The 13,189-nt window shown below is 44.1% G+C and overlaps 1 protein-coding gene across 1 annotated transcript in view; it reads right to left on the bottom strand.

Annotated features, from left to right (window-relative positions):
- The window catches only part of CLPB (ClpB family mitochondrial disaggregase), a 147,821-nt gene that overhangs the window by 78,416 nt on the left and 56,216 nt on the right, over positions 1–13,189 (bottom strand). Inside the window, exon 4 of the mRNA XM_005893508.3 lies at positions 11,207–11,310. Within this exon, the coding sequence (XP_005893570.2) occupies positions 11,207–11,310 (104 nt within the window). The remainder of the gene's footprint in view (positions 1–11,206; positions 11,311–13,189) is intronic.

Here is a 13,189-nt window from a genome sequence, read left to right as displayed (position 1 = left end):
CTCTCCTCTTTCTGATGCCACTCTAACCACGGCCAGAACCACCTCTTATGGTAACACTGTAGGATAGGTAAGGCTCATTGCAGACAGCCCATTTTATACTTAGTGGAGGGTCACAGGTGAGTTCTGAAGGCTAATATCCCAGGACTAAGAGTCGTGTGTGTGTGTTTAAAACTTGGAGTAATAAGAAAATAATGGCCTCCATTTACTGAGCACTTACTATGTGCCAGGTACTGTGTGAGGAACTTTACAACTATTTTCCTTGAAAGAATCACACTAGGCTGTCATCATTCTTATTTAGTAAAAGAAGTTGGCACTTAGAGAGGTTATGTAGCTTATTTCTGGTCATGGTGGCAGTCAATAACCAAGCTAGTTTGTTTACCTCCAAGGCTGTTACTTTGTTCTCTATACCACAGCTTCACTATTTCTTCCTTTTGTTTATCTACAAAAGGAGATAAATGTTTTACCCATTCTTTACAACTCAAGAAGTCTGATTTTCACTGATCTCCCTCTCCTCTCTGCCTTCTAGTATTGTGCAGTCCACATCAAATTGGTTAACATTTTCTCTTACATAATCTTTTGTATTTTCAGACTGTTTCATGCATACACTCTTGAGCATTGCAGGTGTTCCATAAATACGTCTCTCCAAGTAGAAAAGAGGATCTTGAAAGACCCTGTGTCTTACAGGTCTCTTTGCCCTTCATCTAGAGAATGGTCATCTAGGCTGGTCTGTGGCTAGAGGGTTAGACCCCACTTAAAAATGGTTCTCACAAACACCATGCTCCCTGCCCATAGACTAGAAGATTTCTCCTTAAGAACAGGACCCTGTTTACCTCATTATACCTAATCATAGTGTAACATGAGACCCAACACATAGCAGAAGGTCAGAAAGGTTTGATGAATTAAAGAGAAGACTGAGCTAGCATTTACTCTACTGGAGACACGTCAAGGGCAGCCTTCCCATAGAAGGACCCCCAAGCCCATCTTCTCTCATCCCAAGGAAGAGAAGGGGGAGAGCAGGAAGGTCGGCCTGGAACCTTAAGATGAAAGGTTGCTGACTCTGCCTGTGACCCCAGACAGTCAGTGTGGCATCTTCTCTGGCCTACGACATTCATCTGACCACAGACTCAGGTAGAGCTTTCCAGAGCCCACGTCTCACCTGCACATAACCAAAATCTAAACATGGGCAAACTCTTAGGAATCTGTTACTGTTATCTGTTATACTGTTAGCTAGAGACCCACCATGGAGAAGGAAATGGCAACCCACTCCGGTGTTCTAGCCTAGAGAATCCCAGGGACGGGGGAGTGTGGGGGGCTGCCATCTCTGGGGTCACACAGAGTCAGACATGACTGAAGCGACTTAACAGCAGCAGCAGCAAAGACCCACCAACATTTCCACCACTTCCCATCTCTCCTAATCCTCCCTGGTATCCAGAGCCCTGTGATTTGTCCTATAATTACCCTGGGCTCACCATCTCCCATCCCCCTGCTCCTACGCTGATCCTGACCAAAGCAGGGTTCTTCCAGGTCTGGGGCTCCTCTGGGCAGGGCCACAATACGAGGAAGGAGCCTGTCCTCTTTGCCAGCTGTGCTACTCAGTTGGCCAAACTTGGTCCCTGTGTGCTCCTCATCTCTACACCTGCTTGCCTCTCTTCTGCCTTTTCTTCAAGATGCTAAAAACTTGCAATAAAAAACAAATACAAAATGCTGTAATTAATAGCCAATTCCAAGCCAACCCAGCATCTCTACTAATAAACCTCAACATTTGCAAAAAGAACAATAAATTCTGCATCTCTCTGGTTCTGGGGTGGTCTCTTATATACACTCGGTGTGTGTGTATGTATGTGGGTAAGTGTGTCTACATATATATTTATTTCCCTTTATTTCCCATCCAGGGAGGGGCAGAATAATGAACTGCGTGCGTCAGGGAAGATGAATCTGAGATACTAGGGAGCAGTGCAGTAAAAAGATTAAAGTGTTATTATTGTTGGTTTTTTTTCCCCCATGGTCCATTGTGACAGCTCGACCGTCATCTGTAAAAAATGTCTCGGCGAGAGATAATCATCGGAAACTCAATAAAGCGTCAGGGGGAGCCTCAGCCCCCATCAATCACTGGGTGCCTGGAAAATTTCAGCTCTCTGTCTCCCTTCCTGCTATCCATATAAATGTCTCTAATATATTTTGCGTGGTGTGTGGGACCCACCCCTGATTTGGAACTTTTGATGAAAAAACATTTATATACAAAATATGTAAATCAGTTAAAAATCACAAGACTATAGTTCTTTGCCACCCCATCCCATTTTTGCCTTATTTTTATAAATGCATCAAATTTATTATTTTTAATAAAACATGTCAACTAGTCTATCTCCTCCTAGTCAAACATATATATAGATGTGGAGGGCTACAAGGATGGAAACAATTAACCTAACTAGCTGCTATACTTAATCCTGAAGTTGGCCAAAAGGCCTAAAGGATAGATAGTGCATTGTCCATTTGAGTGACTCTACAGGGGCTGACACTGCTGAGAAATGACATGTAGAACCACTGGTGCTGAAGGTGTGACAAGGCTCTGACAATGATGAGGAAGAGGCAGGGACGTTATTAAAAATAATAACTTGCCCAAATAGCTTTTGGCCTGGCAGATTCCCAAATTTTCCAAGACTTTGGACAAATCAGAGGTTTTGAGCCAAGTGTGGGGCACATATTGGCTGACATTGGTGCTGGGTTCTCTAGAGAGCATGAGATGGTTCTGCTGGCATTTGACATCATCTCTCTGCCTCAGTTTCCCTCAGTGCCTACGTCACAGGGTTGCTGTGAGCATGCAATAAATTAAGTACCAATAAATGTAACCTGCTGCTGCAGCTATTATCATCACATCTTATTACCATCACTTTCCCCCTGCTTCTCCACTGTGGAAGGAGTCAGTTCCTGTAGTACCCTCTCCTCTAGGACCTGCAAGGCTCCTCTCTGCCTAAGAGGTTAAGTCCAAGCATCTGGATCTGGCCCCAGCCTACTCACTTTAAAGCAGCACCTTTACTGCTCATTACCCTCTAAAATGAATCTTCTGCTGTATGGATGCTTCACCCTAACAAATTTACTTGCTGCCCCGAAATATATTTTTTCCATTTCCCACCTCTGAAAATTCTGGACATAACATAGGCCCTTCTCTGAAAAAGTGAAAGTGAAAGTCGCTCAGTCATGTCCGACTCTTTGCGACCCCGTGGACTATACAGTCCACAGAATTCTCCAGGCCAGAATACTGGAGTGGGTAGCTGTTCCCTTCTCCAGGGGATCTTCCCAAGCCAGAGACTGAACCCAGGTTTCCCACACTGCAGTGGATTCTTTACTAGCTGAGCCATCAGGGAAGCTCACACACTTCTCTGATTATACACAATTTATACTCAGTTGCTATAAAACTCAGTTGCTCTATAAAACCTTCTTATACTTCAAGGCTCAAATACCATTTTATTTCCTGAAGCTTCAGACAGATTCTCTTCTTTGAGCTCTGATAGTCCTTGTTATCAGCATCTCTGACTGGACCCTTGTCAAACATAATCTTGGTCATGTCATCAATCTTTATTATTATTATTGCCAGCACCTTATATGTGTATGATACCTTGTATTTTCTCAAGTATTTAATAAGTATTTTAATTTGATCTTCGTAATAAGCCTATGGTATAGAATATATTATTCTCTACAGAAGAGAAAATCAAGGCTCAGAGAGATAAAGAGAATTGCCCAAGGTCACACCGGTGATGGCCAAGCCATCCCTTGAACTCGAAGATAATGTTTAGCTCTTCACAGATAACAGTTTGCTACCGCTGAAGGCTGTGGTAGAGATACTGAAGCACTGGAAGACTGTGTCAGAGACACTGAATGAAGTTTTATAAGAGTATGATGACGATAATGATGATGATATAAAAACAGAAATTTACATTAATGGAATTCCTTCTATGTTCTAGGTTTTAGGCTAAGGATAAACATACTACTTCTAACTCTCCCACTAATGTTTATTTTACATATAAGGAGACAGAGCCTCTAAGAGGTACAGAAAATTGCCCTAGGTGTCACAGCTATTAAGTGTTCTGTACACCCATAATACCATGCTTAAGCACACAGACTCTCTAAGAATGAAACTTCAAGTGAAAAAAAGAGTCTCTTCCAGGGAGAAGGTCCAGATGAATTTTTTTAAAGCAGTTCAAGCATAAATAGGCTAGATCACCTACTCAAAGAGTGCGAGCCTGTTAGAAATGCAAAATTTCAGGTCCAACCCCAGACACACTGAATTAAAATCTCAGGATCTGGGAATGGGGCAGGAATCTGTGTTTTTGACACGCTACATCTAGGGTGTAAAAAATCTTATTCTCTATAGATGAGAAAATCAGGGCTCAGAGATATAGAGAATTGCCCAAGGTCACACAGGTGATGGCCAAGCCACTCTTTGGACTCTGAGACAGGTGATTCTTATGTCCTTACTGCTAAGTCACTTCAGTCGTGTCCGACTCTTAGTGACCCCATGGACTGCAGCCTACCAGGCTCCTCTGTCCATGGGATTTTCCAGGCAAGAGTACTGGAGTGGGGTGCCACTGCCTTCTCCGTTATGTCCTTGGAACCATTATTATTCCCATTTCAATTTGTCTCCAAGGGCACAGATTCTCTCTGCTGTGCCTGGGTAGGGCTGGGCATGCAGTGGGTGCTGGGTGTTAACTTATATTGAATAGATGAGCTAAGGTAAGACTACTCCTTAGCAATGTTCTGGGGAGAGGGAAAAATATTATAGAGAGCAGTTCCATTACCGCCAGTGGGGACTCCTAGCCATCTCCTGAACTCCAGGGCACTTGTCCACTGGTTTGTGATGTGCCAGCTTGCATCGTCCTGTCCCCCATCTGAAGACACAGAGATGGGGAGGTCAGCTGGAGCAGGCCAGGACCTGCAGCCCTTGGAGCTATGGGAAGAGAGCCACCCGGGCTGGGGGTGGGGTTAGGGTTGGCCTTGGCAGGTCCAGCGGGGCAAAGCAGGCCCCTATCCCAGGAAGGGCCCTGTGCCAACCCAGCTTCTGCACAACTCATCTTTATTTAGCCGCCACTTGGAGCTGAGAAGAGAAGCTGATTTACAGCCTGCTCTGGCTACGTTTCTGCCGTGTTTTATTGTTTTAATTGTGTATATGAGAGGCGCTCAGAGTGCTCGCGTGCATTTTTGACAGCCCCAGACACCCAAGGTTTATAACAGTTACTTACAAGCAGCCAGGGGCATCCCTGACTGGGTGACTTGTTTACTGTTACCACTAATTTACTGCCTCCTCCACCTGAGGATTGGGGCCCACACCCAGCAGCCAGCTACAAGTGGGACTCTCCTAGAGTGGGGCTCAAGGCACCACATAGAATGTGGTCAGAATCAGGGGATGAAGTGGTAGAGAAGCAGCTGTGATCTCCAAGCTCCCCTTCATGTGTCCCCTCTGTGCCTTTGCTCAAGCGTGATCCCTGCTTAGAATATCTTTTCTTTTTTTCTCCTCTCTCCACTATCCAAAGCCTGGCTCAAATCCTACTTCAAAGTACATTACTTGCTCTGAAGATAAGCCTAAAGTTTCCAGAACCTTGGAAATCACATGGCTGACAGGAACCTGGAAGCAATATAATCTAATGACCCTTTACAGAATCCCTGATGGGCAGCCAGCCAGCCAGCCTCTGTCAGTACCCCATGAGTGGTGAGTTGCTCAGTACCTCTATGGCAAATTTCCTGCCTTTCATTGAGCAAAGACCCAACTCCACAGAGAAGTTCTTCATCATATGCTACTGTGCTTTACATGCGATTATTTCTAGTCATTCAAATGACTCTTTAGGATGGGTATTGTCATCCCTATGTTATAGATGAGAAAACCAAAATTCAAGTGGCTTAAGGTCCCATGACTGGTTGCAGAGCTTAAGTGAACCATAACTTCCTGGCTCTGAAGCCTCACTGTGCCTCTGAAGATGACATTCCGAGAGCTGAAGAGAACAGAACAGTCAGCCAATGAGGCCAACAGCCTTATTGCACTAACACCTGCACCAACAGCCCTGCTCTCTACCCTGAAACACCAACACTGACAAGAGTGGAAGACACTGTAACATGCCAGCTGAGCAGGCTTCTTGCTAGAGAAATACCAAACAGGAGAAGCAGTTCACCAGGAATGGTGAATGAGGCAGCTGATAGCAAAGCCTCAGCAACAAAGAGGTTTCTTTTCTCTCTAGGCTCTGCCCATTCTGAGCAGGCAGGACAGACACAGAGCACCTCTCTGAGAGAAGAAAACCACGCAACTTCTCCAATACCTTTCAGTCTCCTTGCCTGGATCCTCGTTCCTCCTCCCAACACCTTAAATGCTGGTATCCTGAATGAGGGACTTGTCCTCCTATCCCTTTGCTTTAACCCCTTTCCTCAAGCAGTTTCAGTCACATTCATTATTTTAACTACCAAGCAAATGCTGCCAGATGTCTTTAAACTGCAGACCCATTCATCCAATGGTTCATCCAAAGCAGAAACCAAGGTGACAGGTGCCTCCTTTTCCATCAATTCCCACATTCCATGGAGTACTCAATATCCTCCTTTTTCAAATATCTATTTCTCTCCACTCCCAAATATTTCTTTTAGAAATCCCCAGAAGTGAGAAGTGCATTTTGAGGGAGAGGACCATCGTTTCTCAACCAGTTCTCAAAGGGATCAAAACATTAAGAACCATTGCTAACCTCTCCTCTCCAATTCATTCCCATCCCATAAGAATGGTCCATCTAAACTGCTAATGTAAACTGAGCATTCCTCTACTTGAAATCCTTCAGTGGCCTTTAGAAAACACTATGAGCTCCCTAGAATTGCCTTACAGGGTCCTTCCCACGTAGAACCCTGCCTCCCCCTATGGTCTTACTTGTAGCTGTTCTAAGTACTGTGGCAGATGATTCTACCTGCTATCACTTAGCCCTTATCTCTGCATGTGTTGTTCCTTCTGCCTGGAAAGTCCATCCTGGTTAGTCTGCCTGGCAGTCTCTGACTCAACCTTAAGACTCAATTCAAAGTCACTTACCCTGTGACACTTCCCAGACACCAGTCTGCCCTCAGGAAGAGGGCATCACTACCTATACAAGTGCTACCTGTATCCTTTGTACATCCATCTACCTTTGCATTTATCAGTCTGCACTGGGATGCCTGTTCATAGGTCTGTCTTATTACTTGACTGAGAGAGCAGATCATATATATTGAGGGACTAGATCATATATATTCCTTTTAATTTATTCCCAGCATCTGGCAGAGTGCCTGGCACTCAGGAAGTACATGCTCAATTATAAATGAACCAAATTAATAAGCAGTTGTAACTGTAGAATACTTTATGATTCACACATCACATCTCTTCAACTTCATAATAATACTGAAAAAGTAGACAAGGGATATATTACAGGGGTTTAGGGAGGTCTTGCCAAAGTCAAACTGTAACTCAACACTTCCCTTCAGTACTGACCACAGGCTGAGCCCCACAGAAATATCTATTAGAAATTTAGTGAACTAGATGGCACTGACTCTGTGCTCCAATACTGAAGAACTTTCCTATGAATTCGCCTGCACACACTCTGGGCAAGGGGCTTATAACTCTTCTCCTTAACCTCCTCACATATCCCCAGGTCAGGTAGTTTCCCATGAAAAAGTCAATCCAATAAAAAAAAAAAAACCCAAAAACCAAGACTCTTGTTTTTGTCTACTTCCTCAGTGAAAATGACCCTGAGCTGGGTACAGTGACTTGCATACAGTAGGCAATCAATAAATACTGGTTGAATGGATGAATGAATGAGATATTTCTAAATGGGAAAAGGAAAGAAAAGTATGTTTATCAAGGAGCTAAAGGCTTAGGCTAGTAAGGAGAGGAGAACTCTGAGATGATTATAAAGGACCATCACTCTCCAGGTTCCGAGTCAGAAAGCAGAGCACATGAAGTCCAAGTGCAGAGTACATCCACACTGACACACCAGGGAAATCAGAGGAACTGCCAGAAAACCACAGCCAGCAAAGGCAGCCTGGAATTCAAAATGGAGAAAAAGCTATGAGTTAGATCTTTCAAGCCACAGAGCAGTGAACTTATGAATGATTGTTGATAGTTATTGCTTAAATCTAGAATTTATTTATATTTAATGGTTCTGAAACACTTAGGTGATTACTGGGCACCAGTGTGGGTTTGCTAGGGATAATACAAAACCATGCCAGAATAACCTAACATCTTGCTGGGCAAGGATTCCTATGCAACAAATTAAGACAAATGTTAAACGTGTCTTTATTTCAGCAATAAATCTGAGAGAATCTCCTACAATTTTGTGGACAAGATGGGAGAAATGGAGGCTAGAAAAGAAAGAAGTTTGGAGGATTTACAATTCTGACTGTTGAATAATGCTTCTAAATTGTCCTGATCATGAATGAGTTCCAGGGCTCTGTACTTAATAGAGTCCTTATAAACACTGTAATCAAAGACTGGCACATGAAGTGCATGATGGCAGGGACCTTGCTTGTCTTACAGTGCTGAGACCAGTCCCTGCTAGATAGGAAAATAATCAATTAAATTTTTAAAATTACTTTTGAATAAGTAAATGAGTCCATAGAAAGCCTATTCACTAAATTTGCAGATCATATAAATTAAGAGATAGTTAATATTTCAGGCTGCATTTCATGAGAGATATATTAGTCTGTTTCAATATTTCTGTTGCCTACCTACCTAGAATGTAGGCTGGCTAGCACAAGAGTTAAAAAAATTCAAAGGAGGTTGATTAAAAAGGCAAAGAAAGAGAAGGAAGCAAGGGAGGGAGGGAAGGAGGGAGGAAGGATAGGAGAGAGGATGGGAGGGAGGGAGGGAGGAAGGAAAAGAGAAAGGAAGGAGAGAAAAAAGAAAATACCTAAAACAAAGTTGGCAAACTACAGCCTATGGGTCAAATCCAGCCTGCTGCCAACTTTTGTAAATAAAGTTTTATTGGAACACATCCATGTACACTCATTTGTGTATTATGTTCTATGCTACAATGGCCAAGCTAAATAGCCACAACTGAGACCAACTGGCCCACAAAGCTTTAAAATGGTTACTATCTGGCACTTGTCAGAAAAAGTGTGCTGCCACTGATCTAGAATGCTGAACATGAGCATCATCCTGGAAAGCTGAACACCAAGGTGCATGCATGCTCAGCCGCTTCAGTCGTGTCCGACTCTTGTGACTTATGGACTGCAGCCTGCCAGGCTCCTCTGTCCATGGCATTCTCCAGGCAAGAATACTGGAGCAGGTTGCCATGCCCTTCCTTCAGGGGATCTTCCTGACCCAGGGATCGAACTCACGTCTCTTGCAACTCCTGCACTGTAGGTAGATTCTTTATCCACTGAGCCACCTGGGAAGCCCCAGAACATAAAGGTTCAAAACTTGAAATGCAGGGGTGGGGACCGGTGTGACAGCAGAGGCAGGACTAGATGGCTTCACAGTACTGAGATCCTGTGAAATCAAAAATGCTTACTGGGCGGTGTTTGGATCCCAAGAGCAGATGAGAAGGCCCCTGAATAGTTCCTTCCCTTCTACCTGGCCCTGCCCCTCAGCAAATGCTCCTCCTTGCTTTTTGGTGAAAGCACCGGAACAGAAGCTAGAGCTGAGGGTAGCAATGCTGCATCTGAGTGAATGGTAGACAGCCTTTAAGCTGAGTTCCCACACATCAGGCTGCAAATATAGGGCAAGTCTGGCACTCATGAAATTCTCCTCGACTGCAAACAAAATGAATATAAGTCCCCCAGCTCAGTGAGGAATCCAAGGTGGCATAGGTCACAGCCTGCACATAGAACTGTCAGCTCACGAGGAAAGAAAAGACATATGAGCAGATCAGAGTTCAAATAACCACATAAAGGGCTAAGATTTAGAGAACATTCAAAGGAGCAGCAGAGGACAGGTTGCAGAGAAGGCTCTGTGGAGGATCGGGCTACAGCAAGGGAGCTTGACAGAGAAGGAGCAGGTTCAGAGGTGGAGAGGCAGAGGAGGGCAACTTCACATTTCACCTGGGTAGCAATGCTCTGCTGCTTTTGACATTTTTCTCATGCTACTGATATGAGAAACTTTGCTGGGGCAGCAATGACACTTCCGCCCTAGGCTACCACACACCCACGTCAGTCTGGCAGCCTTGCTGACGGTTCTGAGGGCTGAGCATACTTCTCCCCTCTGCTGAACCTCCCCTCAGGTCAATGTTCTGACCCTCGAACAGTCAGCAAGGCTGTCTCTCCTGGCATCATTGAAAACTCTAAAGCAGCCTCAGCTTAGCTGTCCTGTTGCGGGAAAGTGAGGGGAATCTCAGGCTCTGTGAGTAAGCCAGGATAATGGGTGGGCGGCGGAGTCAATCTGGACAAGCAAAGCTCAAACGTAAAATATTCATCTCTGTCTGCAGTCAGATCAACCTGCCCTCTTCTCAATTCCACTTTCGAAAAACTACTCACCAGAGGCAATTCAGACTAACTTGCCCACGTACCTTCCAACAGATGTGACCAAGCCCTGATAAATGTGCACATTGGCTCCTTCCTCTGGAGAAGTCCAAGCAATCACCCACACAATACCCCACCACGGCAATGATGACCACTCCATTTTACAAGCACAGACATCAAAGTACAGAGGAGGTCCACTCTTTGTCCTGGATCACTGAGTAAGTCGAGGGGCCAGTGCTAGAGAGAGGACTATATTCCACATACAGGAGGGGGAGAAAAAATAGTATTCAGGGTAGTGTGGAGGGACTTGTGAGGCTAAGGGAACCAGTAAAGCTGGTTTCTAGTCCTGGGGCAGGGCTAGGGAAGGCTAAGTCCGCAGGAAGTAGAGAAAGAATGAATCCACATTCCACACAGTTGCCTTAATTATCTTACGGAAACCTGCTTCATTGTCCACTCATCTGAGACGCCACAGGTTGAGGCACTTTTGGCAGAACACCAGTTAAAAGGTTTTCCTACTCCTCTCCTCAGTTACGAAATCAGGCCTCTATTTTATTCCTTAAGACGTGAAGTGACATAAATTACAGAGCTAGAGGGGGCTGTGAAGGGGATCTGCCCCAAGCCTTTGGGTTATCCATAAGTCCCCAGAGGATGAGCGACTTGCAGGCTCTCACCTGAGTTGCTGGTAGAACTGGCACGGAGAACGGCTGCTAGAAGCTGCAGGGGGGAGGGCCCGCAGAACAGCACAGTAGTCCACACTTACCTTCTAAAGAATGGATTCCCTGATCCTTGGCGGTCTTGTATACACTGCTAAAATCGTCCCCAAGGTTTGGGTCAGCACCAGCAGCAAGCAGGACCTGCACCACACTGGAAGAAATCAGACAGACATAAGTGTCACAAACAGGAAAGGTCCAGGAAATAAAGACTCTAATTCTGAGGCATGTTTAGGGACTGGCTCTGCCTCTGTTCACCTGAGTGGTACAGTGGAAAGAACAGGAACTTTACAAGTATCGAACACAAGGGTAGCAAAGTTGGCTCTGATATGTTACTGGCTGAGAGGCTCTGGACAAGTTATCTAACACCTCCCTAAGGCTCAGGATCCACAACTATAAAATATGAAGTGTTTTTATTCAACAACTACTTATCAAATGCTTACTATGTTCAAGTCACTGTTCTAGGTACTAGGGTCCATGACCTCAGGGAGCTTACAGTCTCTTCAGAGAAGGACAACAATTTACCATAAAATTCTAGCAAAGTGTGATGGAGGCTATGATGGGAAAAGTACCATGTATGGTAGGAAACCAAGGGAGGGGATCAAGAAAGGCATCCCAGGGAATGTGATATTAAAGACGTGAAAGGCTGAATAACCAGATCCAGGTTGGTGAAGTGGGAGGACCCAATGCATTCACAAATCCTGGGAGGCAAAAAAGCACGAAGTTTCATCTGAAGAAAGTGGACCTGGAGCAGAGGGTGTAGGTGGAAGAGAAGTGGGAGATGAGGTAAGCCACTGAAGGGCTGGGGAAGTGACATGGCAACACAAGCTTTTCCTCCCCACTTACATATGTATGCACACACACACACACAGTACAAATCATATTGAAATACTAAATTGAAAAATGAAAGTCTCTTATAGCCATCTCCTCAATCTAAATTCCAGGAGTAATTACTATTTATAGTTTGGTGTGTTCTCTTCTAAATCTTTGCTATTAGAAGAATCACTCCTATAGCCGTGTGAGAATGGACTGAAGGGAGAAGACGACAGGCAGGAGGCTCCACAGTGAGATCAGATTAGGTGAATTTATAAAGCACCAACCACAGTGCTTGACCCAGGAAGTGCTCTTTATATGTTAGCTTCCCTTGTCTTATGTGATGTTCCTGCTAATAATTCCCCCCACTTTTTTTTCTAACAAAAAAGGTTCATGTTCACTATAAGAAATTTAGAAAATACAGCTAATCAAAAAAACCTGTTTTAGAATATATAACATCTTTGCAGTTTTTTCCAACATATGCACATTTTTATTTACAAAAAAAAATGGGGTCATATATAAGTTCTCCCTAAATATATACATACCTCTTCCATTTATTATATATTTGTCTATGACATTGTTTTTAATGATTGCACAGTATTCTACCATAAGGCTTGTCTATACTTCATGGAGAAGGAAATGGCAACCCACTCCAGTGTTCTTGCCTGCAGAATCCCAGGGACAGGGGAGCCTGGTGGGCTGCCATCTATGGGGTCGCACAGAGTCAGACATGACTGAAGCGACTTAGCAGCAGCATACTTCATTTAGCCAATCTCCAACTATAAAATAAATATTTTTAATATTTCTATAACAATTTCCTTTGAATAAATTCCTAAGAAATGAATTTCTAGATCAAACCTATAAACATTTTTAAGGTTTTTGATAAACGTTAATAAATTGCCTTTCAGAAAGAATGTGATTTTTATTTCTACTATCAAAAGAAGAAGGATGAGAGTAACTATTGTGCCTTCCTTTCATCATAATGTGAGTGAGTGACTGAAGGTCACTCAGTCGTGTCTGATTCTTTGCAATAGTCCATGAAATTCTCCAGGCCTGAATGTGGGTAGCTTTTCCCTTCTCCAAGGGATCTTCCCAACCCAGGAATTGAACTCAGGTCTCCACATTGCAGGTGGATTATTTACCAACTGAAGCCACAAGGGGAGCCCAAGAATACTGGAGTGGGTAGCCTATCCATTCTCTAGCAGATCTTCCCGACCCAG

This window comes from Bos mutus, chromosome 15, assembly GCF_027580195.1.
Source record: "Bos mutus isolate GX-2022 chromosome 15, NWIPB_WYAK_1.1, whole genome shotgun sequence".
Classification (NCBI taxonomy): Eukaryota; Metazoa; Chordata; class Mammalia; order Artiodactyla; family Bovidae; genus Bos; species Bos mutus.
The sequence above is the reverse complement of the archived record's forward strand: the minus strand, read 5'-3'. Positions and strand labels throughout refer to the sequence as shown.